Source organism: Malaya genurostris, chromosome 1 (genome assembly GCF_030247185.1).
Source record: "Malaya genurostris strain Urasoe2022 chromosome 1, Malgen_1.1, whole genome shotgun sequence".
NCBI lineage: Eukaryota > Metazoa > Arthropoda > Insecta > Diptera > Culicidae > Malaya > Malaya genurostris.
In genome coordinates, this window is record NC_080570.1 from 135,278,489 (window position 1) to 135,306,185 (window position 27,697).

The 27,697-nt window shown below is 37.3% G+C and overlaps 2 protein-coding genes across 2 annotated transcripts in view; both read right to left on the reverse strand.

Annotated features, from left to right (window-relative positions):
* The window catches only part of LOC131425840 (chaoptin), a 176,400-nt gene extending 168,950 nt beyond the window's left edge, over positions 1 to 7,450 (reverse strand). Inside the window, exon 1 of the mRNA XM_058588059.1 lies at positions 7,004 to 7,450. Coding sequence (XP_058444042.1) covers positions 7,004 to 7,012 — 9 coding nt within the window. The 5' untranslated portion in view covers positions 7,013 to 7,450. The remainder of the gene's footprint in view (positions 1 to 7,003) is intronic.
* A 10,274-nt stretch (positions 7,451 to 17,724) lies between these two features.
* On the reverse strand, positions 17,725 to 20,756 carry LOC131425844 (TBC domain-containing protein kinase-like protein). Its single transcript, XM_058588061.1, has 4 exons — positions 19,545 to 20,756; positions 18,636 to 19,438; positions 18,300 to 18,571; positions 17,725 to 18,238 (listed from the first exon to the last, which is right to left on the reverse strand). The coding sequence occupies exons 1-4, from the start codon at positions 20,582 to 20,584 to the stop codon at positions 17,777 to 17,779; spliced, it is 2,577 nt and encodes an 858-aa protein (XP_058444044.1). The 5' UTR covers positions 20,585 to 20,756; the 3' UTR covers positions 17,725 to 17,776.
* Positions 20,757 to 27,697: the final 6,941 nt, after the last annotated feature.

The following is a 27,697-nucleotide window of genomic DNA, read 5'->3' on the forward strand; positions in this document are numbered from 1 at the left end:
AACAGCTCTAACTCACAGACTATTTTCCGCAAAGCTCCTATCAAAACTCCCTAGCTTCTATTAGACTAGGGTTAAGGATTAAGGTAAACAATGTTGCATTAGCATTTGCATAGGGTGAACATAGCAAAACACTGCATATCAATTGTTTGTTCAATTATAATCATTATCTTATTTAAATGACGTGTAAATCAATGGTTAATGGTTGAGAATAAGATTGGAAATTTATGTCGAGTGAAGTTCCCGTGAATAATTTCATATTTAAATAATACGATGTTATTTTTACCACAGAAAGCGATTTTATTTTCAATTTCATTATCCAGATATGTTTATGGCTTTTTTCCAGAGTAAATCATTAAAAGTGTAATTTTGTAAAACCTCACTGTGGCTTTTACTTTGATGAAATATCTTTGGAATGCAGTACAAAATTAGAACTTGTGAAAAATATTACGTCATAATTACATTATGACTTCTACATGTGTTAATGGGTCAATAGCTTTTTAGTTGTACCACCCTCCTATTCCATTTACTTATTTACCTCGCTTTTCAGATTGGTTCGATTACTAAAACACTAGCTGTCTTCCTTCTCTATTTTCTTCAATTGTTAGAATAATATAATAGAACCTAGTTCGGACAGTTTTACACCGGACATGTTTCCCCAACCAATCGGGTCAGACAAGTAGAAATAGCGTAGACATTCTCGGAAAAAAATTCAACTATTCAACACCCGAACATGCCTGCTCGAAATGCAATAGAACTAATGAAAGCATTCAGGAAACGACACAAGGTGCATTAGCTTATACCCTGTCACGTGTCAGCGAGTTACTTCACTGTAGAGGTACGTGTTTTGCTACACACTTAGCTCCCAAACCAAATGCCTCCATCAGGCAACAATCCAGTCATTTGTCATCAAACCGCACCGAAAACCGCGCTTTGTACTCTACGATGGCAGTCATGGAGTCACCCTATTTGCTGCCGGTAAAGAAATATGGATAGCATGTAGGCGGATCAGAATCGTTGCATCTAGCTGTTTACGTACGTATTTTGCTACACAGTAGTTCTATCCACGAGCACCATCTGGGAAGAAAGACCGTGAAACGATTCTCGCTCTATGTGTGATGTAATCAGTATTCATCATCTGAGTCACGTAGATTAGCTACTCCCTTCCCGACGGCTGCAAATTCTTCGAGTGTGCATTGTGCACACTCCTTCGCTTAACTAATATGCACTTCATAAATTAAGAAACTGTTAATTGGATCCATTCTGACTCATTACTGTTTTTGAACTGTTTTTTGAACAATTCCCCCAAGTTCATCTGGAATGGACAAAAACGGCCTGCTTGGTCTTCGGGACTGTCAGTCAGTGATCAGGATGCACTCTGTCCCGGATTCCATAGCAGTATCGGTAATTGAAATTTCAAAAAGTACGTGGACTATCGTTTTACCTTTTTTTATATATATAAAAAATAGGTATAGAATTCGCTCAAACTTTAGAAAAATTTTCCGAGGCCCGTAGGGGCAAATGTCATATACCAATCGATTCAGCTCGACGAACTGAACAAATGTCCGTGTGTGTGTCTGTATGTGTGTTGTCAACTAAAAGGTCGAGATCTCAGAGATGGCTGGATCGATTTTGATCAAACTAGTCGCAAATGAAAGGTCTCCCCGTCACCCAGAACGCTATAGAATGGATTTGATTTGATTTATTTCAGTTTTAATGGTATTCAGTCTCGATTGGGAAGGCACCCGACAATTTAACTCGTACTACGATTTCTCAAAGATGTCTACACTGATTTTTAAACATATTGAAACAAATGAAAACTACTCAGGTGAATTTGTCTGACTTCGGCTACACCGATTTTCGAATTCCGGCTTCAGTATCGAATCGTTTCTGAAAGCTCAATCGTTTTCTCAAATAAAGCCAAATCGAATTTCAGAAACAAAAATTCAAATTAAAATAAACTTATAGTCCCACACAAAAATAATTAATTTTATCCAATGCTGACTTCCGATTCTGGAATTACAGGAGGATGAATTTTTAAAATTCAAAATGCTGGTCCCTGAATACCGGCTCTGGAAGTACCTTAAATTACCGTAAATTCTAAAGTGGAACTTACTTCGACATATCATGGAATGTTTAATCGATTGTCCCACTTTTAGATAGAGTAATGAGTGATTAAAATGTCAAATTGCAGCTTAAAAGCTTAAAAGCTCATTAAAATAATGTCATGCCGAAGAATATTCATAAAAAGAACACATGCGGATTGATAAAAAAAGGTATCATCTCACTGCTAGGTGGATTAAGCACGTTTTTTTAGTAGAACAACCGGTGACGAATTTATTTGAAAGTTTTGTCAATTTATCCTTGGGATATGTGCGACATGTCCTGTTTGGATTTCTAAAATTTTATTTGCGGCAGGGCAACCTAAGCGAAAAGCGTCTTAGACCTATCCTCCGAATCCATAATTATTTTAATTTATAATCGAACATAGCAGACTATGACCATCCTGGAAATTAAATACACTAATGTCGTTTTTCATTGAGAATACTCGTGGAGTGTTTTGCTCGATTCGTGCACTTTTCGTGCAGTCGGGCAATCAAAACAGGTGCACTGTGTTTCATTGATTTGCATCGCACGAAAAAAATGCACTTTCGGGGCAATTCGCGGGCAACTATTTTGCACCCGTTTTCTTTTCCGAGCAGCATGCGTGCAAACCGAACTTTACAAAACCGTTTCATTGATCGGCTGTCAGGGCAAAACACTGGCCCCGAGCGAGTGGAATTAATGAAAAACGACATAAGACCAAATGATTTTCGAACTTCATAGGTACGAATTCGGTACTAACATGTGATTAGGGCATATCGTGCGATATGCTCTTTTGAAAGTTACGAAAAATAATGCTCATTACTCAAGTTTCAAACACGAAATTCAAGCATATTGCGCACAATTTCGTAGATTGGGCTTCTATCTACGATATTATATCGATTACTGTGTTAATGAAGGTTGTAGAGCCGAGCAATGAGCATTATATTTTGTAACATTCGCAAGGGCCTATCGTGCGATATGCCCTAATCACATGTTACTACCGAATTATGACTTTCAGGCATAGAGATAATAAATGGATTCCATAAGTTTGTCTTATGATATAGAGGAGTAATACTTCAATATTTTACTATGAATAGAATTCACAAAAATGTTTGCAAAATTTTCAAAGCTTGCGTTTTATAATTATTTTTTGTAGTATAGTAAACTCTGTTCTGTAGTTTAATTTAGAACTTGTTTATAACCAACTGGTAAAAATGTATGGAAGACAGTTTCAGTTGCTTTATACTGAAAATATCTTTAAAATGTTCCCATACAGAACACTAATCACAACGTATATTTGCGATTTTAACGACTCTTGGTACTTATGACTAGGGAGTACAAAGTTAAATTTCCGCATCAGTTGAAACAAAATTGTTTTCCCTTTCGTTTTGATACATTCTTGATGCATGACCGGAAGATCTTCTTAAATAATAGAATGTGTTAGAAACAAATTAAATATTCCTTTTTTCCTTTTTTTCATATCTAAATCATAAGACAAAATTATGACATATTATGAAGCGAATTCACGCTTTCGACAAACTAATCAACAACACAGTGGCGTACCTAGGAAAGCCCGAAGAAAAATTTTATTTGTCGCCTCCTTTGTATTATCGTTGGTTTAGTGAGCAAAAAAAACCAGTCACTTCAAACAAAAATCGGAATGCGAAGCTCTCATGCACGATTTACCTTCAGTTACTATAGTATTTGACCTCAACTGCTGTCATATCCAGAAATGATCACAGATAAATCTGTATTTCACAGATTTTCAATTTTATGCACAGATTTTAAAAATTACACAAATTTTCACAGAATTCTAAAATCGATCACAGACTGCAATGAATCCCAAAAGGTGTTTAATTTGCTAGGGAAAACTGAATATCCGGCAGAGCGGTAGAAAGTAATGAAACTTTGTTTTTGTTTTTTTTTTTGCTAACCAAAATGATTCCGATCAGCTATTATATAAATAGGAAACGTGCATAGATTTCGCACGGACAGTTTTTTGGCGTGATCACAGATTTTTGAAAAAAAACCGGCGAACGACCAAAATTAGGTTAAAGCCGGGTATAAATAAACGATAAAAAAAAATACCTGGCATCCCTAGTCATATCCATACATTTGACAGCAGTTGGGTTTAATACCTAGGATAGGGCCAGACAACTGGTTTCTTTTTCCAGAAAAATATTTCTCTTCTTATTCCGGTTGCTCTCTATTATAAATAATACATTCCTCTCGATCACTGTTACCAGAAATTCTGTAAAGCTTCTCGCATTAGTGTTCTAGTTCTAGATGCGTAATTAATGTCAGTTACAAAATTTAAATCTGAATTTTATAACAAGAAAAACGGGCAGCACCAGCAGTGTTTTACTCGTTTTTCAAATATACAAAAACTAGAGCGGCATCGTAGACGTAAAATTTGACAGAAGAACTGGTCGAATAAATTAAACTAGAACGGCTTCCTAGGGATACGTTTGTTCCAGTTTCTGCTTTATTATAGATCTTCCGTATAGAACTTCTAGCTGCTGAATTTGCTTTTGAACATGCTATTATTTATCATTTGAAAATTAGTCGCTTCGCAACGCATCGAGTTCACTCCGGCGATCTGTCAAGTTTCGCATCGCTTCGCTTCGTGTCACGTGACGCTTTCACTCTGGCTTCACCCTTCGGTTCAAATGGTCCTACCAAAAATTACTGCATATGTTCGGATACAACAGAAATTTTTACCGTAGTTTAGAGTATGATGTCAAAATCGTATAAAATCTTCAAAATTTAAATAAAAACTAATAGAGTTTGTACGTCATGTTAGTTGATGGTCATACGAACCGACATCGATTATACCAGTTCTCGGGTTCCGGTGGCGGAAGTACCTACAATAGTGAAACTCACTACTCTTTCTCGTTTTATTCAGAAGGTTATACTAGTTAATGCACTAACAATCCCTTGGTTTCTTTCAAGAATCGAATAGAAACTTTGTTGAGTAGAATTCCACAATATTATGTATGAGCATATGTTTTTTTTTCTTTTTTTTTATTTGGTTCTTGGTCAAGTTTGAAAGACTAAAGGCGACAACTCCGATTCCAAAGATATAATTGAAGAGGTAACGTAACCGTCGAACCATTTACTTTTTCTTTATTTTTCAGGGAAAAAACGATTTAAAAGATCTTAGGCTCGTTCGAAAGTTATTATCATTCCATTGATCAAGTTCAGAAGACTTATGGCGAACACTTCCCATTCCGATAATATAACCGTATAAGTTACGTAACCCACAAATTTGACTATCTAAACCAATATTCCAAATCTTGAACTCGTTTGACAGCTACTATTGGCATATTGTCGCAAAACTGAAATGTAGAGGCGCTGCTTGTTTAGAGATGATACTTTCAGCAAGAGCTGTCAAATCGGCAGGAAAATTTCTTATTACTCCACCTTTTCAACGATTTATTATGAAAACAAGCAAATTCATTTGCAAAATCATAGTAAAAGTTGAAGAAAAAGTTTTTACTTTGAGGTGGTAATGTTGATCTTAGTTCATTGTGCGAAATCTACCGTTTATTCAGAATAGAGCAGTAAACTTGGTTTGATACCATTTTTCAAAAGCCTGTAAATAATAAATAAAGTATCCAAAATAAATAGTACTCGATCGCTATACATTCTAGTTCTCGAGAAATCAACATTACACTGGTTTCTGTTTAGTAAAATGTTGATCCGAAAAAACCTAACCTTACCCAATTTCACACTTCTCTGAAGATTTTCCATGTTTAATCGTAGTTTGCACTAAAAAGTAGTAGTAATCACTTTGAAATCGATTTTCTTCTACTCCAAGTGTACTTTTATTGCTGATATCTATTTGTACTATTGAATAAACGATAAAAATGTTGCAAATCACTACTGCCGATATGAAAATTTCCGAAAGAATCCTCCTTTTCTTGGTTCCATTTTTCATTGGCAGGTGTCGCTACCGGTAAATCAGCTTTGCGACAATGTGCCAATAGTGTTATTTAGTAATTTAAAATGTCTCCGAAAATGCAATCATATTAAAGACGTCGCCGCAAAACGCACTTTTTCCCGCCTTCAACTTAATGTTCTCAGAATGGACTGAATCGATTATGATAAACTTGGACTCATTTTGAAGTTACAGTGCGGTCACAGATTACGTTCAAATAGATTGTGGAGAACACTACCGGTTCTGGATAAGTGACATAACCAACCGCCTTAATGCTCCAGAGATAACTATTGCTAGGAGACAAACATGATCACGTGATATGGTCACAGATTACGTTCATATGATTCATTTTAGAGAAATAACCGTAAGGGTGACCTTACCAACATAGCACATGGCTCAACCGATTTAGACAATCTTAGGCTCGTTTTGGAACTACAATTCGGCCACAGATCTTATGTAATAAATTATGGTGAACATCTAGAAAAGCATTGGTATTTTTGATCACATATTAGTTTACGAAATTGTGTGTAAATCCAAAAACAGTTGTGATGAAATTTCAAGTGTTCGCTGTATTCTAGTCACAAAAATATCATACTGCAGTTATTTTTTAAGTTGTTTGAATAGTAATTAACAGGTTTCATGTACAAAAACGTTTGAATTATAGAACTGAAAAGAATTGGACTCATAGAGCAATATATCACCTTATACAAGTACATATCTTCTTAAACAATATCAATCACGTTCTACAATGTATTACGCAATCCTTACAGTCCAAGATGAAACCCATCCAATGATTTTACAATTCAATTAGCTGGTTATAATTGAATTACAACACCTGACATCGGTATTTGGTCATGTTCCACGTGTTATAATACGAACAAATCTAAATAAAACAATTGTAGATTTCTACTTATCCGAAAAAAATCCTTGTAGCTATTCACTGGTCTTAGTACAACAAAGTTGTAACACAATAAAACAAACCCGAGGCATTTTGGCCGCTTTTTACGCCGGAACGTATCTGATGAGAAGTGTCGGTATGCCTTCCGGATAGCTTTCCTTGCACCCGTTTTCCAAATACCAAATATCACTGATCAAAACGAGAAATTTGCACATTCGCACTTTCACCGCACCGATTACGCAACCCGCACCCGTCTCTCCACACAATGGGCCTCACGACGGGAGTTCCGGATACCACCAGAGAAGGGAACACTAGATCACCGGGAACCGTTACCGCTTGGATCGACACTCGACGGACTAATAAGGTGGATTTCCAACAGTGACCATCAAATAAGCTGCTCTAGTTTGGGCCAACAGTGCCAGGCCTAGGTGACAGAAGGGCCTCTAATCTAATTATTTCCCCTATGCTCCATTCGAACCGTTGTTGACGGACTCGCTGTGGTGGGTAATTTGCTACAACTGTCTTATGCTGGACTGAGGTCTCCCTGCGTGTCACATTAAATACGTCCAAAGGCAGTTCGCATTCTGTTGCCAGGTTTTCGCAGATGATGGTACATATGTACCGCTGACGATCGATTCCCGAATGGATTGGTGTGCTGTGTCTGGATTAAAATTTTCCTCCGACAGAAGTCCAACAAGTTGCGTAGTGGCGGGACTTCATCCATGAGGATTTTTTTTCCTTGATATATAGTTGTACGGCTTGGGTAATTTGAGCCGTCTACGTTCGGCTCACCGTATAGCTAGAATGTTGAAAGCAAGGAGATAGACAACATCGTTATATTCTACACATGCGCCCAATTGCTGGTTCAGTGTGGACCTAAATTGGAAGAAAAACAGTAAATAAATTAGTTTTGACCTATATGATCTGGTACTTAATTAATAGCAAACGAAGCAAGAGCCCGGGATGCACTGTAGAGAGTCGTGACTTAGAAAGTGACTGTACCACATAAAGTTAAAACTTTATGAATGCACAGATAAAGGTCACCGACGATGACAGCACATTTGAAAGTATTTTATACTAACATTAATTTGATTTTATCTCCCGAAATTATGATTTGAGCGCGTTTTACAAGTGACGACTAGATCAACAACAAATCAATGAAAGTGGAAAACAATGGGCCGTATGAAAAAAAAATGTAGTAAGATCTGTTGTTTGTAGTATCTTCTCAAAAACAAAGTCCACAGAGTAAAATGCGTTTGATATGAATCGAATTGGAGCCGGAAAAACTGGAATAAGTATGCACAAAGCAAGAAACGTACTTACTGCTGCAAAAATGCCACTTTGTTTAATTTTTCAACTTCACTTTATCAGCAAACACACGAGTAGCAACCTCTGGAGGTACCTACCGAAAAATTGTAGTAAATATTACAAGTTCGAAAGTTGTTGTATAGTAAAGTCTGCTTTTGACAAGAACGTGATCCACATGTAGCATTTACTACCGAAATTCAAGCATGCTACGTTTTATTCATACGGCCCAATTTCCCTAGGTTTTAAAAACCCTCATATGATTTAAATTGCCGAACATCCATCCCTGAATAGTTATTGTTTTAAATTATTCTGAACACAAAATTAGCAACACTTAGCTGTAACTAATTTAACCATCAACATAGGATTTTCACTTATCGTTGAAATTCCCAATGCCAACATGCCTAATATGAACCGATTTATTACCGAAATCCAAACGAAACATTAGGTAACCTATGAATTACTAAGCCCAACAGGAAAACCTCTACGAGTAGTAAGGATTAACATTCAAGTTCTGTTAAAAAAAACCTGACAATCCATAAAAACGATTGTGCAGTCTCGCACGGTTAGTACATGCTAGTGTAGGTAAAAAGCGTACAACATAGGATTAAGTAAACAAATGTATTAATCCACATACCGATGATCGCCATGTGATAATCACCAGCGAAACCTTATATTGGAAAGCTTATTAGGTTCTATCAACAAACCATCGATGACCAAATTCCTGACAGTATATGATATCATTTTATTCGCACGCACATTTAGTCTCATAATCTGACTGTATATCAGCGAAGATATCCAATATTTTTGTTTCAGCACATGATACAAATGGCAGTGAGTAGCAGTCGTATGATCAAGCTCGAAGTAAAAAACTAATTTGGAGGGGCAAAACGGCGGAAGTAGTCGAATAAAGGTTGCATGAATGTTATGGGACTAGTGTTTCCTCAGGATTAGTCAGGATACACCGTGAAATGTTGATTTCTCCAGTGCCGATGGAGTCCGATGACAACGAACCAAAAACACGAACACGAGTGCACTGCAAATGTGTTTTTAGCCGTGCTGAATAAATGATAATAAAGACTGTCCCAGGAAGTATGGACGCACTTTGATTTCGCTGTAAATAATTCACAAGTGTTATGTGATATACTGATAATATTAGACTACAACAACAGAATATTATTCTCAACATTTGCTACTTAGCCATTGTAGACTAACTGACGCACCTTATTGCGAACGTTCCTCATTAAATTCCGTACAGACTTCTTGGCGACAAGTTTTGACACTTTTTTCCAATCTTTTTCGAACTGTTGAATGGTTTCGGCTACCGAGACATGTTTCCTAAGATGTGCCTTCGTTAATGCCCCGTTTACACTTCTGCTGGCTGCCAGCATGCTGGTGTCAGTGTACTGCCCTCTTAGGAAAAAACGTTCAACTGTGGTCCAATGATCCAAAGTATTAGACCAACGAAGGACCACCGTTGAACGTTTTTTTCCTAAAAGGGCAGTACACTGACACCAGCATGCTGGCAGCCAGCTGAAGTGTAAACGGGGCATAATGCCCAAAATTCCTCAATTGGTCGAAGTTGCGAGTTCATTAATCTTATTTAACCACATATTTGTGATATGCACTGCATGTATAATGTTTGATCAGCTCATGTGTTGGAGTTTTTTAAGCGGTAATATATACATACGAACATGGTAAGTTTTCAAAGTTGTTCCATAATGATTTTTGGAGCTATTGTGAAACTCAACAGTTATATGTTGCACAATCGATTTTAATGTATTTGAAACATCTTTCTTACCAACTTGTCAGAACTTCATAAATTATACTAAGAATAGAACAAGTAATTTTTCCGACGGCTTTTATAAAAAATCAAATCAACAAATCTAGATAAATTAGAATCGATTTTAAACAACGGTTTTGACTACACTTCCGTAATAAGACGACTTTCCGAAATTATTAACCGATTTGAAGAATCTCTGAACAATTTCTCAAATTCAATGCACTACACGTTCTTTGAATATAACTCATGGTTTGAGTTGCGTTTACCCAAATTTATAAACTGGAACAACATGTCAAAATTTGAGTATGGTTTTGAGTAAAATTTACTAAGGCCATGAGTTCTCTCGCATAAATTCATACTTTAGAGAAAGCGTTGAGTTTTCAAACATATGAGTGAAAAAAATACTTCTAGCAGTTCAGTGCGTTTTCTTTATCGGAATATTCTTATCGAATTTAAAAATGCAAGAATATGTCGTTTTTCATTACCGATTCTATATCCAGCTTTTGAAATCATGAATCATCAATCATAGATGAGTTCAATAGTAATTTTGTGGTTTCAGTTATGCTAAGTGAGACATCCTACATAAGGATATCAAAGTCGTTCAATTTTGACTCCAACGCGGTCAAATTGAACGGTTTTCAATCACTTTTTTGCCCTTCCTATTTAATAGAATGAAGAATGATTTTAGTTAGGGAATCCTTTTATATAAACATTAACAAAAATTTATTTATTTTGAGTGCAAAAATCTCAAATTTTGAGTAAAATTCACTTAAATTGTAAAAAAAATATTTATTCCTTAGTTTGAGTAAAATATACTCAAACTTTGACAGCTTCGTCCCTTACTCAAAAATTAGTAGATAGGTGGTAACTCAAGTTCAGGGTACGTGCACTTTTTAATGAATTTGCGTGGTGTGTCACTCAATTTTGAGTTATGTTCAATGAGAGTGTAGATATTGTGCTTGTCGAGAAAAAAATCAGAAGCGACAACAGATTACATTCCTTTTGTGGAATTTGGCCTTTCTGTTTCAATACACTTCGCAGCCGATTCGTAGCGTACAGAATCATTGCATGGCTATCGCTGTAGCTGCTTTTGTCCAAGAAACTTTTCTATAGTTGTTTGATTGAGAGTTTTCTATTCATGAGAATCCACTAGCGCTGGATAGGTCACAACTCCGGGCAGCTAGGTGGATTCCTCTTTTTAGTACAACATTGACCCCATTCGCGTAGTGCAATAAGGACCCTACATCTTTGGCGTAGTGACAAGATGCCTAATCAAGCCAGAATATCAAGGGAGTGTCAATGCTACGAAGAATAGATAACAATCGCTTCTTTAGGCTTTCTTCACGGTATTTTTCTTTGTTTACCGTCTGGTGAAGATGAAGTTTTGGTTTGTTCGACAGTTGCATATTGCCTGCCAAACCAAACATTTTTTGGGAAACTTGGTCTTTTTCTTTGGCCTGAAATGCTCCTCTAAACCATTCCGTTGCATGGCAGAATGAAAAAACATTCCGGAAAGCTGCCCAAAGTCTTCCAGCACAAAAGTTTCATCGTCCCTTATCACACAGGAAAAATTTTCGCGATACAACTTGCGCGAGATAACTTGCGATTTCGGGTTTCAGCCGTCACATTTATTATTGTGCCTCGTAGAGGTGTGCGAAACAGCTCATATTGGTGAGCAGCTCCGAACCGATCAGCTCACCCAAATGAATCGATTCGATGTATCAGCTCATCAGCTCATTTAGATTGAACTGATGGTTAATTTGTGGCCCGTTTTTCTTGCGCCATGAGAGGTAAGATTTCTTACTGATAATGTCTCATTCAATCCGTTAAAGAAGGATAGATGCAGGCATGTTAGAAATAACGAAAGTTGGTGCAATTTTTTTTTCTCGTTTAGAACTCGTTCTTCAAGAGCCGAAGATCCATTCAGCTCGTATCTTATTCCCCTCTTCAACAATGCGGCGAACTGGGTAGCAAATAAGTGAGCTGGTGAGCTGCGGTTCTTTTAAAAAGAGCTGTGAGCTGTCAGCTCACTTTTATGATTCGATTCATTGGAACAGCTCAGGAGCGAATTGCCCATCTCTAGTGCCTCGGTATAGTTTGTTGGGCGGACAATCGAAAGACGGATTCGAAAACGAAAGATACGGATTTTTACGGAGAAAGAAAAACGATTTACGACCGCGAACGAGTAATAACGTGTATTTATTGTTTGAGAAAAAAAAGAATTCAGTTTCACATCGTTTCGTAACAGCAGGGCTGAATTCGCGTATGCGCCTGGCGTAATAGTTCTACAGGGCGCAACACTCCTCCTCGCGAATTTAATCCTGAGTGTCTTTTTCTGCTTACTCAATAGATGTAACAGTCAATCCCATCTGTGTAGCGAACCTCTTCATTTTTGTAGACCCAAGCGGTTTGGTCAAAATATCCGCAAGCATAAACTCCGTCTCACAGTACTGCAGTTTAATTACACCAGAAATACAGCAACTCTTAGTGTAATGATACCGCGTATCTATGTGTTTAGATCTTTTCTTCTGTTGCTCCAAAGCAATAAAATCAATGCAACTTTTGTTATCTTCATACACAACTGTCGGATGCTGTTGCTGCTCACCAATTTCATCCAGCAAACGTCGTAACCAAACAATCTCCTGCGTTACCGCTGAAAGAGCCACATATTCGGCCTCCATCGTAGACATGGCTACGCAGCTCTGTTTTCGGCTCACCCATGTTACGGACGCTCCTCCTAAACTACATATGTAACCGGTACAGGATTTGCGGTCACTACTATCGCCTGCCCAATCAGCATCGCAATACGCCGATAAGTTTAACTCACAACCAATCTTTCCCAGAATCAATTCGTATTCAATAGTATGTATCAAGTATCTTACCACACGCTTAAGCTCTGTCCAGTCAGTTACTGATGGGGTGCTAACTTTTCGGCTTAATATCCCAACAGCCGCTGAGATATCTGGACGACTGTTCACAGACAGATACAACATGCAACCAATCAGCTTATGATATTTTTCATTATTTTCTAACTTTGGGCTATTCTCGGCTGCCTTATAATATCCCGGATCCATTGGGTACTTTGACCCTTTAACATTGTCCATGCCAAAACTTATAACCATTCTCCTTATGAAGGCACTTTGAGAAATAGCATAGAAACCGTCTTGATTTTTCTGCACTCGAATACCTATGAAGCTTTTGATGTCGCCTAACCGAGTGATTTTTAAGCGTTTTTGCAAAGTTTGCTCGATACGGTCAATTTCACTCTCCTTTTTACAGATCAACAACAAGTCATCTACATATACAAGTAGATAAACCCATTCATTATTATCGATACGTTTCCGATACAAACACGAGTCAGCACTACATTGCTTAAAACCAATCTGATTCAATATGTCTGCAAGAGTTGTATGCCAAATTCTTGCTGATTGTTTCAAGCCGTATATGCTTCGCTTTAATTTGCATACCTTCTTTTCATTTCCGCGTTTCACATACCCTGGCGGTTGGCGCATATATACCGGTTCATCCAACTTTCCGTATAAGTACGCTGATTTAATGTCTAAATGTTTTACGATCATTTGGCGATGTCCCGCAACGGTTAAAAGCACACGAAAGGTAGAACGCATCACCACTGGAGCAAACACATCATCGAAATCAGATCCGAAACGCTGACTGCAACCTTGTGCTACAAGTCTCGCTTTCATTCGCTCAACATTGCCGTCGCCGTCCAATTTGCGCTTAAACACCCACTTGCTACCAATTACATTTATTCCATCTGGTGGATTAACAAGTTCCCATGCATCGTTTGATAACAGTGATTTATACTCAGCATTCATTGCAGCTATCCATTCGTTTTTCTCAGGACTTCGAACAGCTTGCTCGTACGATGATGGCTCGTCCTGGTCCAGTGTTGCCATGCCAACAAAATAATCATTCAGTCTTACTGGCAAAGTTCCTCTAGTTGAACGACGCGCATTGGCCTGTATATTTCCATTGTCTGAACAATCCTCACCGCAATATAATTCATTATCTGACTCATACCCGTACCAAACATCGTCTTCGGAGTTTTCTTGTACTTCTGGATCAGGTTGGGCTTCATTTGTAGTATCCAAAACTGATTCAGACTTCAACTCAACTATTGCATCATTCGTCTCTAACTTTTCTCCGGTATCGCGATCACCATCCATGCTCAAATTCTCTAAAAATTTCACGTCTCGGCTAATGGTGATTCGTTCCGATGTTGGATTCAGCAGTCTATATGCCTTATGTTCATTTGAGTAACCAACGAACACAAGCTTTCGTGATTTAGGCTCCATTTTCTTTCGCGTTTCAGCTGGAATATGCACCCAGGCTTCCGAGCCGAAAATTCGAAAATGTTGGTATGAAGGAAGTTTACCGTACCACTTCTCATAAGGACTCATTCCTATGAATCTTGAAGGTACTCTATTCTGTATATAGGTTGCCGTTAGTATTGCTTCTCCCCAGTACTTTTGATCCAATTTTGCTTCCAATAGCATACAGAGTGCCATCTCTTTTAGATATCGGTTTCTTCTCTCCACTACCCCATTCTGTTGTGGCGAGTAGGGTGCACTGAACTGACTTAATATACCCTCCGACCGAAGGTAAATTTGTAAATTTTTACTTATAAATTCGCCTCCGCCATCTGATTGTAGTTTCTTGGGCGTCTTGCCTATCTGTGTCTTACAGAAAGAAACGAAGTCTTTGATCTTTACAGCGACATCTGATTTATTTTTCAGAAGATATACGAAAGCCATTCGTGTATAATCATCCACCAAGCAAAGGAAGTATTGATTACCACTCGGTGTGCATTTCATAGGGCCACTCAGATCAGCATGCACGATATCCAGTTTCTCCTTCGAACCTCTATCTGCAAATTTAGGAAATGCCGATCGTGCCATTTTCCCTTCCAAACAGCATTGGCACACAGTGCGTACACCACAGTCTACCAGCTTCATTCCATCAGCTTGTTTATTTGCGTGTACCGATTTAATTACATCTGCATCACGGTGTCCTAGCCGTCTGTGCCACGTGTGTTGACAATACGGTGTGTGCGAATTGTCTACACTGATCATCGCTTGTTCCGGAACACTCAACCGATATAAGCTACCGTGTCGTTCACCAACAACGCATACCAGTCCGTTGTCCTTCCGAATTTCACATCTATTCTCACTAAATACTACATTGAAATTTTTCTTAGCAAGAATGCTTACAGATATAAGTCCGCTTGTCAATTTCGGTACATACAATACGTCGCTTAATTCGATGTCTATCGGTTTTCCAGAATCAGACATTCCAACAATGATCCCGCTGCCGTTTCCAGCAACCTCAGCTCTCTCACCGTCAGCCAACATTACAGTCGTTTCATCTGAATGTTGCAGCATCGTGAAAACCTTTCGGTTACCTGTCATATGCCGTGAAGCACCACTGTCTATAAACCAGCAGTTTGGATCAGTTTGTCCCACCAACCATGCCAGTGGTCCCTCAGGAACAGTTTGTGCCTGCTTCACCTTTGGTTCATCCTGCTTCTTCTTCATCGTCTTCGTCGATGAATCGGCAACTAAAGCATTCGGACAGTCTTTCTTCAGGTGTCCCGGTTGTTTACATTGAAAACAAGAACGCGATTCTGTTTGTTTACTTCCACCAGTAAACTTCTTTCCGCCGCGTCGGTACCTATGTTCCACTCGCAACGCTTGTCCGCTGCTTGAATTAGCGCCTTCATTGCGCTCCCGTCGTTTCTCTGCTTCCGCTAACAGCTTAGATTTAACCAGTTGAATCGTTAGTTCTTCTCGTGGTCTTTGTTCCAATGCCGTTGCAAGGTAATCATACGAATCAGGAAGCGAACACAGTAACATTGCCACTTGCAACTTTGCTGGAATAGCGTCACCGACATCCGCAATCCGTTGTAGTAAATCAGAAAAGGTCTGCAAATGCTGCTCCATATCGTTGCCATCCTTGAGCTCCAAGTGTGTCAGTTTTTTCAGTAAATACACTTCTGACCCTTTGTCGTGATACGCCTTCAACGCGTCCCACGTTTGTTTGGCAGTTTCACAACTTCGTACCAAACTTGTCTGGTCGTCTTCAATGCAGAGCCCGATAGTCGCCCGAGCTTTTGCATCTGCCCTCGTCCACGCTTCAGTTACTGGGTTCACAGGATTCTCCGAGATAACTTGCCATATCTCCTCCCGAACTAGCAACATCTCCATCTTAAACTTCCACGACTGATAATTGTGATTGTTCAATTTCTGCAGTGCAAATCTTTGTGAATCCGCCATCTTCTTTCTGCTTCCGTTCACGAACAAATTAATCAGAAATAATTAATTTTCACAGGCAGCAACTAAACAAACTTATTGTTGCCTACAAGCCTGGGCCCATAACCTGTTGGGCGGACAATCGAAAGACGGATTCGAACACGAAAGATACGGATTTTTACGGAGAAAGAAAAACGATTTACGACCGCGAACGAGTAATAACGTGTATTTATTGTTTGAGAAAAAAAAGAATTCAGTTTCACATCGTTTCGTAACAGCAGGGCTGAATTCGCGTATGCGCCTGGCGTAATAGTTCTACAGGGCGCAACATAGTTTTCTATTTGAATGATTTTATACCTTTTCGGTGCTTGGAAGTATGGAAGAAAGTTAGAGACATTTTTCTAGCCGCAGTACGTACCGTAGGATCTAGTCTCTTCAGCAATACTTGTTTCACCTTCGCGTCCTGCTGCTGGTTCCTGAGAGCCGATTTTGATTCGCTCCCAGCCTTTCCGGATGCTGTCAAACGTGCATCGAAAGATTTACGAACGTTATGAACAGTGCTTGCGGGACAACCAAGCATTTTTACTGACAGACCTAGATTTTCTTTGCGACCGCACACAATTGCTTTTCGTCTCAATCTTTGATCTAAAAACACCAAAAATTCACTTTAAGACTAATAAACAATCAGATATTTCACTTAATGATGAAGTATTTTTTTAGAGATTTGCGTATTTGGGGGTGTCCAGATTTTGTCGCCTCATTTGAAGAATTGGAATAGATGTTGAAAAAGCAACACACAAAAAACATAAAACATTAACAGAGAGAAATAAAATCACTGGATTATCATTTTCCGATAAATATTAATAATACAATGTGGAAAATTCATGTAATCTATTTTCAAACCTGGGATAAAACTTGTACCATTCTAGTACTACCAAAGACTTATTATCAGAATCTCGAATGGAACCGATCAATTTCAGGCACTGGGACAATGGATCCAAAGTTTTCCTATTTTCTCTGGTTGCTTGTTTAATTTTTAAAATCTAGGTCTGAATTATGACGGTAACAAGATATCCAGCTCTCACATTTCCCGAACAAATCATTGGCAACATCCTTTTTTGCGAGCATGGTGCCCTCAAGCGAGTTCGCATCGAATCTAGTACATAGAAGTAGGGGAGAGAAAAGTCAAATTCATGCGCGCCAAAATAGCAGTACTGCGCACCCATACAATTGACATGATATGTTGAATGTGCTACCATGCGATGGCGTTGCTGAACTGAAGATTGATTTCACTCCAAGCTGACAGGGTCTGGTCCAACTCAACTGAATGTAGATCGGTTAGCTTCTGATAATTCATGTGATTCGAACAACTTATTTTGTTTTTCTCTGCATCTTAAACCAAGATTTACCAATTTACAGATATTCGGAAACGAAGAAAAGGCCAAACTCGGAATAAATAATATTTAATATAATCGAAAATCTAGGATTTGTTTCTACTATTAAGATTCCACATAACAAGAAATACTGGGGACACTTTTAGCGAGTGTGTTAATGTAGTCAAAAGTTTGGAGAATTAGTTTATCATCAACTCGATAAACTGCCTCGAATCCTCGGTTCAAAATACACACATAAGGAACATGACAATCGACCAAAAATTTGGCGAATAACATTGCACTTTCATGAGATGTGCTTATGATCACAGGTATCTTTTTTCGCAGATATCCTTCTAACTTTGGAACGTTCAGTACATCCAGTCGTGTTTCATTCAGTAATACAGAACTGAACGGAATATTTACACTATTCTCAATCGCAACTTTCTTATACTCAAGGTTGCTACGGAGATCTAGAACGGCTACGTTACTTGGACGATCTCTTAACAATCTTATCAAATCATAAACGCTGATCCGTGGATAAAGCTCAGTTTGAACTTCTCGATGATCTTCATCTGTGTATTTTAAATCCTGAAACAAAAAGCATATAAGAAAAATATCGAATGAAATTGATTAAATAACAATCACTTACAAATTCTCCCTGTTCTTCTTCATGCATAGCAAATTTGCGATATGTTATGCTCTTCGGTGTGAATTGGTACATGGACTCCGAATCATTTACGCAAGTTTCCATCACAATATCTGGCAAATCGCTGAACAGCAGTATGCACTCGTTAAATCCGGATTTTAGAAGCGTATTCTTAAGCTGCTTCAGGATTGCGATACCTATAAACAGAGGATATGAGTTGTCTCCAAGAATGAGTTTATCCCATAGATGGAAAATCTTATGAAGTGGGAAAACGTCTGTGAAAGTAAAAAAATAATAAATTTAATAATCCATATCGTCCAAACAGAATCTAAAACTTACGGCTGAACATAGTTAAAAACCACGGTATTGCATAAAGTTCTGGGATAAAGTTAATTCCATGAAGGTGCTTCGCTAACACAGGTTCATGGAAAAATATCAACTGAAAAAACTTTACTAAGTACTCCTTGATAATCGATGAATTATCCTTCAAGAAAAACAAATGTAGGTACTTTTGAATGAACTTAAACAAGCTGAGAAACGCTCGTTCTTCATTGTTGAAATTCAGATACAGAAACGGAGCTGTTAACGAGTCCAATCCTTGCCAGTACATATATTGCGGATGGGCTGTCACCCAAGCCTTGAGTAATCTTTTCAGTTTCATATGTCCTTCCTGAGACGAAAGCAATTCGTTGTATTGATGGCATCGGGGAATATCAACCTCAATTTGCCGATCCGTCAACGTAGGACTGCTCTTGTCCAGCTGTTCGTAGAGACCATTTTCCACTACACCGAGCAAACAAGCCCATACTTGGCCTCTAAATGGTGGCGGAATATCCTTGCTCGCGAAACTCTTTAGCAGATCTTGAGTGTATGGATAACCTTGAAGCAGCGTTTTCAATAGCATAATTCGGTAGAACTGGTAAACAGTGTCACGCTCACGAATCACCAAAGGTAAATCCGTTTTAAAAATTGGGGATTCCAGGTAGGCATTTGTGGTATTTATCAAGGGCAGGTAATCCTCCTCGGGGATGTCGGACAAACGCTCCAGTAGAATGTTGAAATTCAAGAATATTATACGGCTGTCGTGAAGAAAGCTCTGACTTTTTGGAGGAGAGATAGATTTTCCATTCAGAAGAACCAAACTAAAAAAGATTTAAAAAATTAGTACATCTTTTAAGTAATTCTGTATTTGACTACGTTTTCAATGAATGAATAGTTCAACATTTAAACATATGAATATTCACTTACTTTGGCAAGGATAGTATTGGAGCTTCACTTCTAATGAGTCCTTCCTTTTTCAACTCTTGCTGCACATCTCCACCAGCCAGCTGCCAGAGATAATAAATCTCAGCCAAATTACCGCAGTGTTTCTCGAGCAGAGTTAATCCAACGGGATCAAGTGAGCAGAAAGATTCATCTCGCAGGAAATCGAAAGCTTCGTGGTCTTTAAGTTCCCGTGCTTGAGCACGTCTTCGAACTGATACCGACAAGCATTCTTCAATGATGCACCGAAGAGTCGGATCTAGCATTTTGTAAAGTTCGAGCTGCCCGTGTTCTCGCGCTAGCTTTTCAAAGACATTTGAACAAGCGGTCAGACTAAGTATTTTGCGAACAATATGCGACAGCTTCAATGTTTCCCACAGTTTGCAGTCGAGCACCAATTCAGCTAATATCATTCCAAGGGACCAGATGTCACTTTTGAAGTTGTCTTTTGAGCCCAGCAAAACTTCCGGTGCATGATATTTTACATTACCGATAGGGAATGAAACATATTTACCTTTATCCGTCATATAGTATAACCCATAGTTGTACAATTTGACAGTAAAGTCTCTGCTAATAAGTATATTAAGTGGCTCTAAATTACGACACATCAGACCTTTCTCATTTAAATGACATATTGCTCTAAGAATCTGGTATGCAATACGTAACAAAGTTTCACGTTTGTTGTTCTCTCCAATGAACGTCTCTGTCAAAGGACTACCAGCGTACTCCTGAACAATAATTGTTCGTTCATGCTTGCCACGTACAACGTCTAAATATTCACACAAATTCTCGTGCTTGATAGCTTCTCCTTTCAGTAACTGTGCTCGTCCATAGATTCCTATCGAATTCGGTGTCAAGGGAAGCCCGTTACTGCCGCAGCATTCATCACTCGGATGAGATTTTGCGAAAAATGTCGATACTGATATACGGTAGTTCAGTTTACATGGAGCCATGGCCAACGAGTTACTACGGGAGAAAACGCTGCTACCACCGTTCTGCTCAACAGTACAGCTTGTTATTCGCATCGCCAATATGAAATTGCTGTATGAAATTAACTACAGACACGATTAAATTACAACTGTACACCTAGTAAACGCCCTTAAATTCAAAGAGCCAACATAAACAAAAGATTGATAACATTGTATGGAGATAACGAAACCTGCACTTTCACAAGAAACTGAACGAGCCTCTGTTACACGCTGACTACATTTCCTAATATTAACTAATATTCACCCAATAGACCCTGTTATTGCATCGACAATTGGCACAATGACGCTGCAATGAAATGTAGAGGCGCTGCTTGCGTAGAGATGATACCAGGAGCTGCCAAATCGATAGGAAAATTTTTAATTACTTCACCCTTTTAACGGTTGCTCATAAAAACGGGCAAATTATTTTTATACATCATAGTAGAAGTGGAAGAAAAAGTTTTTACTCTGAGGTGGTAATGTTGCTCTTAATTTATTGTGCGAAAACTAACGTTAATTCAGAATTTAGCATTATAATTGGTTCAATACATTTTTGCGAGCATTTTTGTAAATGCCCGGAAATAACAAATAAAATATCCAAAATAAATAGTACTCGATCGCTAAACATTCTAGTACTCGAGAAATCAACATTACACGGGTTTCTGTTTAAAAAAAATGTTGGTCAGAAAAAACCTAACCTTACCCCAATTTACACATTTCTGAAGTTTTCCATGTTTAATAGTAGTTGGCACTAAAGAAAGTACTAGTAATTACTTTGAAATCGGTTTTCTTCTACTCCGAGTTTATTAATATTGCTGATATTTATTTGTACTATTGAATAAACAAAAAAATCTGTAAACACATTTGACGTATGTCGAAATCAATGAAAAATAATTACAGACTAACAGACAGGACACTCAAATTATATTCTTTAATCATTTTAGCGGTCATTTCGAATATCCTTTTAGTTTGAACAGTACTCGCATATGGCATGATGGCGCCACGTTACCCTATCAAAAACATCCTGTCTGTCATCTAGACTGTGTTTATTTCTTTCATTTACCAACAGAGTTGCCATTCATACAGAATTACCTGTAATGTATTGATTTGTATACGTCCATGCGAATACAGATTTAATACATATTGCCAAAACTATATACAGAATTGTGTCTACTTCTCATCCTTCAACGCAATACAAAATCGAACCAGTTTTGCTACAATATTTACTTACTTCTGGTCTGCCGCCACTTTTCAAATATTATGATGAAATCAGGCATCCCTGATCGGTGTTGACAAACGAGGGGGAACCAACTAGTAAAAAAAACTTTTACATAACACAAGGGATGTACCGATAGTAAATAGTTCGCGCAGTACAATATAGATGGAACTAGTGCATCACGAAAAATAAGAATTTTATTTAAGAATTTACTCATACTGTCATGTCTGTTAGTCTGTGAAATAATCGTCAATTGACAACCCGAATAAAAAATATCGTAGAAAAACAATACAATGTACTGTTACAAAACCTTCCACAATTTTGCTTAGACCATTGAAAAATATTTTAAAGTATTGTTTGTTTGTTTGTTTGTTTGTTGTTTGTTATACACTATTCAATTAATTGTGAGCATGCTTTTTACAATAGAATGCATAGGTTGTTAAGTTTCGTAACAATTCAAATTATAAATTTTTCTCATACATGTTTTCTTGGAAAACAATCAAATGTACACTTTCCATATTGTTTGAAACACCACGTGTACAATAACCCGCATACGCATGGCTGCCAGAAGGCTGACTAAACGCTGCCAGCTGGAAAAAATATGGCTGGCAGACATTCTGGTGACCGACTGCCTCACCGCTGCCAGATATAGAACTCAAACGATACAACCGTATCCACCAGGATTTTTCCACATTGAAATCTTTGACATTTTCAGCGAAGGTGAGAAGATGAAAACGCTCGGCTAACTTAGATACAGGCGACTTTGTTTTGTCAAATTGGATTTGACAACCGTCACTTAATCAATTTTGGTATCCATCTGGTGGCCATGGTTTATAAACCAGGATCTAATTGGATCTGATATCAGAATTATAAACAGACTGATGACAGGACATGATTTCTCTAGGTACTGGCTGGCAAGGATGAAAGTATTGGAATCCGGTGATTGCGAAATATGCGAAGAGCCGGAAACATCCGAACATCTAATAATGAATTGCCCGAGTTTCGGAACGTTCGGATCAAATTTTCAGTTCGATTTACAATTCAAATGCCTACACGATTTATTCAAATCCAAAAATATGAAGTATTACAAGGAATTACTGAAATTTATTCGACAAGCAAAATTAAATGTGTAAAAATGTGTAAACAGTACAATTAAACTAAACCAGCAAACAAAACGTCACGCAACCGTCACAGGTATGAGTCGTTGAATAACTAACTGGCCATATGGTTATCGTTGCCGGGCCACAAGCAGAAGCTGTCAGACACAGCTTCGAGCAGAGTGAAGAAGAAGAAGAAGGCCATGGCTGCCCAGGTAGCCAAAAGGTCGTGCGGGAAATTCAGTTGTAGAATCGAAGAAACAATATATTGAATCGTTGGAAATGAAAAAAATCTTGTCAAGGTACAATAAAATGTATTGCAACCCATAGATCTAATTGTGAATTAATTGTTTATGCTGTAAAATCAACGGTTTATTTTTTTACGGGAATGCTTTGACCAATGTACCAAAGTATAAAGCTACCAATGTGCCAAAGTATAGCTATCACTAACCGTGCGCAAAATTAATCAAATATGCGATATTATGATGAGAAATAGTTTTTTACCGCCTTTGATTTATTCCTCTAGTGTTCAGAATAACCTCAATCGAACCGAAACAAATTTCGGATAATTTCGTATCAAAATCATATATAAAATTAGATCAAGCTGATTTAATATTTAATATGTTGTTTCGATGTAATAATACGTGATTTAGAATACCCGCATATGCATGGCTGCCAGATGGCTGACTAAACGCTGCCAGCTGGAACAATATGGCTGGCAGACATTCTGGTGACCGACTGCCTCACCGCTGCCAGATATACTACTCAATCGATACAACCGTATCCACCAGGATTTTTCCACATTGAAATCTTTGACACTTTCAACGAAGGTGAAAAGATGAAAACGCTCGGCCAAGGGGCAAATCACTCTAAACTCTAGACAATCTCATACTAATAAACTCATGTAATTCCAAGATAATCTTCTCTAATCTCATTTAATCCCAACTAGTCTAGATAAGTTTGGGTAATTTAAAACTAATCCAACCTAGTTTTGTCTAATCTTGTTTGAAGTGTATCTGTCATTCGAGCTCCCACGCAGAGATGCCATTTATACAGATTTATCTGTATTATACAGATTTTTACATGCGCATACAGATTTAATACAGAGTACAGATTTTATACAGATTTCTCAAATTTAATACAGATTTATACAAATACCACAAAAAGTAAGAAAGAAATAATGAAACTTTTCCGTCTGAGCGTGTTCGATTGCCCATATTAAAATGAAAATTTTTTCGTGCAGCTGTTTAATGATGAACGCTGAAATACATTTATATCATAATTTGATGTTCAAGGAAGTCATGGCGTCATGAAACTTTATTGTCAGACTGGAAAGTTGTATGACCTGACTTGACGTTGCGTATTGGGCGTTTGAATTCCATGTTTGAATTCCAAGTCATCATTTTCAAACCAAAAAGTATATGGATTTACAATTCAATTGTGGTTGATAACAAAAACAATTAAATTTCGTCGTTGAATGTTTTTGTCAGTACGGCAAGGACTTACGATATAAAGGAATGCTCCTTGCATCTGCCATTCTATAACAATAATCTAATGGAATAACATCTTTAAACGTCATTTTATTTCCGAAATTTCCTTTCATTAGTGAATACAGATATATTTAAATCCAGAAGTATTGGAGTAATATGCATATCATCTCGGTATATCAAGTGATATCAGCGCTAATGTAAACATGGTATTAGATAGAGTGCCTATAACCAGAGTGACGACTTCTCATCAATAATTTTGGCAACAATTCAAAACATTCCATTAGCTTTACATTGAATTGACAGGTCGTTTGCTCGTTTGGAACTGGTAGCTATCATTCCAAACGAACAGCTGTCGCCACTCTGATTATAGTCACTCTAGTATTAGAGTGTCTGACGAAGCGAGCAAAATCTGGCAACCTGGCAACGCTGGTTGCAGAAGTGACACCATGAGAAAGTTAAAATTTACATGTCACTAGAATCCAACTCAGAGATGCCATTTATACAGATTTATCTGTATTATACAGATTTTTACATGCGCATACAGATTTAATATAAAGTACAAATTTCTTACAGATTTCTTAAATTTAATACAGATTTATACAGATTTCCCCAAAAGTATTATGGAAAAAATTAAACCATCTATTAGTATTTGAGCTATCTATTAGTATTTGATTGCAATGACGAGATAAACGTTTAGAAATCAACGTACAAATCACTTTTTAAAATATATATTTTTTGTGCAGATATTTAATGAAGCACACTGAAATCCATTTATATTAAAATTTGTAACTAAATTGAACTTAAAAGTTAGTTAGTCATGAAACATTATTGCCAGACTGACAGTTGTATTTCCTGACTCGACGTTGCATATTGGGTTTTGGAAATCCATCTCAACTTATGAAGTGAACATTTTCAAATTAGACAAGTATATAGCACCATAATTCAATTGTTGTTGATAGGAAAAAATTATAAAATTTCGTCGATGAATATAATATAAGATATGAAATTTAATCTACCACTCTATAGCCATAATCTATTGGAAAAACACCTTTTAACATAATTGTATTGTAGAAATTTCATTTTATTAGCGAATACAGATAAATACAGATATTTTATATGAATCAATACAGTTTTTCTATGAAAATATCTGGCATCTCTGATCCAACTCCACTATTTGCCATCACCGGCAGAGATGCCAGATATTTTCATAGAAAATCTGTATTCATTGTATAAAAAATCTGTATTCACTAATAAAATGAAATTCTTGCAACAAAATGATGATAAAAGATGTTATTCTAATAGGTTGTGGTTGTAAGATGGTAGATTCAATCAGTCAATTCAACGACGAAGTTTCATAGTTTTTTTTATCCACAATTGAATTGCAATTCCATATATTTATCTAGTTTGAAATTGATGACTTTATAATTTGACATGGAATTGCAACGCCCAATATGCAACGTCAAGTCGGTTCATACAACTCTCAGTTTGACAGTAAAGTTCCATGATGCCATTACTTATGCCTTAAATAAAGTGTCTCTGAGCGTATCTTTTTCCAAAAAAAATCATCTTTTCTGTTAGTTTTTCATTCATTTGGCTTCTTCAATATAGGTTTTCACTCAGTCATTGAAAAAAATTGAATATCAGTTCAAATTGGTTTCAAATCATAATATAAATGGATTTCATAGATTTTCATATTAATTTGTGATTTGTCCATTGATTAATAGACTTTTATATCGTCCCTGGATCAAATACTAAAAGATATCTCAGACAGAAAAGTTAAATTTGTTCTTTCTTACTTTTTGTGACATCTGTATAAATATGTATAAAATTTAGAAAATCTGTATAAAATCTGTACTCTGTATTGAATCTGTATGCGTATGTAAAAATCTGTATAATACAGATAAATCTGTATAAATGGCATCTCTGATCACCGGCGTCAAGTCAGGCACTAAAATCCCAGGCACCAAAATAATTTTACTGCCTGGAATTAAGCAATTGTTGCGCCACATATGTGTCAAATTTTGAAACCGTCAAGCTAGGCACCAAAATTCAGGCACCAAAAAATTTTTGTGCCTGAGTGTAATATTGCATACTTGATAATATTTGCAATTATATAAATTTAATTTTTCAATGTTTTTTATAGAATTCAATATTCAGCACAAGATGTTCATCGCATACAAAAAATCGCAAGAGGAACGTTCTATCAGCTATAGATTTTTTTTTCGTATATGAAAAGATAGTGGACCGTATGAATAAAATGTAACAAGAATAATTTTGATTGTGTTGATTATCTATAGCGGCCCTTGTATGAAGAATTCATTACCTCTTCGGACCAGAAAAATCTTTCTGATCCTATGTGCGGGTTGCGAATCATTACTGCCCTTACACGTTGATTAAAAATAACATTACTTAGAACAAATAATAACGCATAAAACATGACACGATTTCTTTGTTTCCGCTGTTGAAACCAAGTTATCAGTACTGTACATTAAAAAAAACTACACAACTCAACAACCAAAGCGACATTGACTTACCCAGTAATACAATCCAGTCCCGTGTTCCATACACATTGTGGGAACTGTTCCGGTAGTTCTGTTGCGACGACATCTGACTGACCAGAAACATTTTCGAAAGAATCGTCTGTGCCGAAATTATGAGCACCGAATCGCACATTCAGATAGCCAATGTTGGTTAGAATGTCACTCGGCATTTCGACAGCACTGAATGGAATCTTCGACGGCGTCTAGACTTCACCGGTATGTCAATGTTCTAGACCAAGGGTTGAGGGTAATTCCGTAGGATCTAAGGAAAACAAATAATGCATTAATTTGTGGAAAAATTGCCAAATTACAAAATACTTACTCGTCACCGAAGTCTTGACGGCTGCTGTTGTTTGTAGCAGTCGCGCGGTTGTAAATGTGCCCTTCGATTTTGGTATCGCATTCCTGGTACGACCATCAGTTGTCCACGAGCGTGTACATGAATTTTGCAGTTAATCATGTGTGTTGAGAGATGATAATAAGTGATGAAAAAAATTGTAATTCGAAATTTATGTTTTCGACTATAACTTTTGAACGACCCGATAAATTTCGTTCAAAATTTCGTCAGAGTTAGCTAAAAATATAACAAATCGAATGATCGCTCATCTAGAAGTGCCTTTTTGGGTGCCTTCATACAAAAATTTTTAAAATGGAAAAATATCTCTCATATGAGAACAAAATTTACGTTTTCGACTATAACTTTTGAACGACCCGATAAATTTCGTTCAAAATTTCGTCAGAGTTAGCTAATAATATAACAAATCGAATGATCGCACATCTAGAAGTGCCTTTTTGGGTGCCTTCATACAAAAATTTTTAAAATGTAA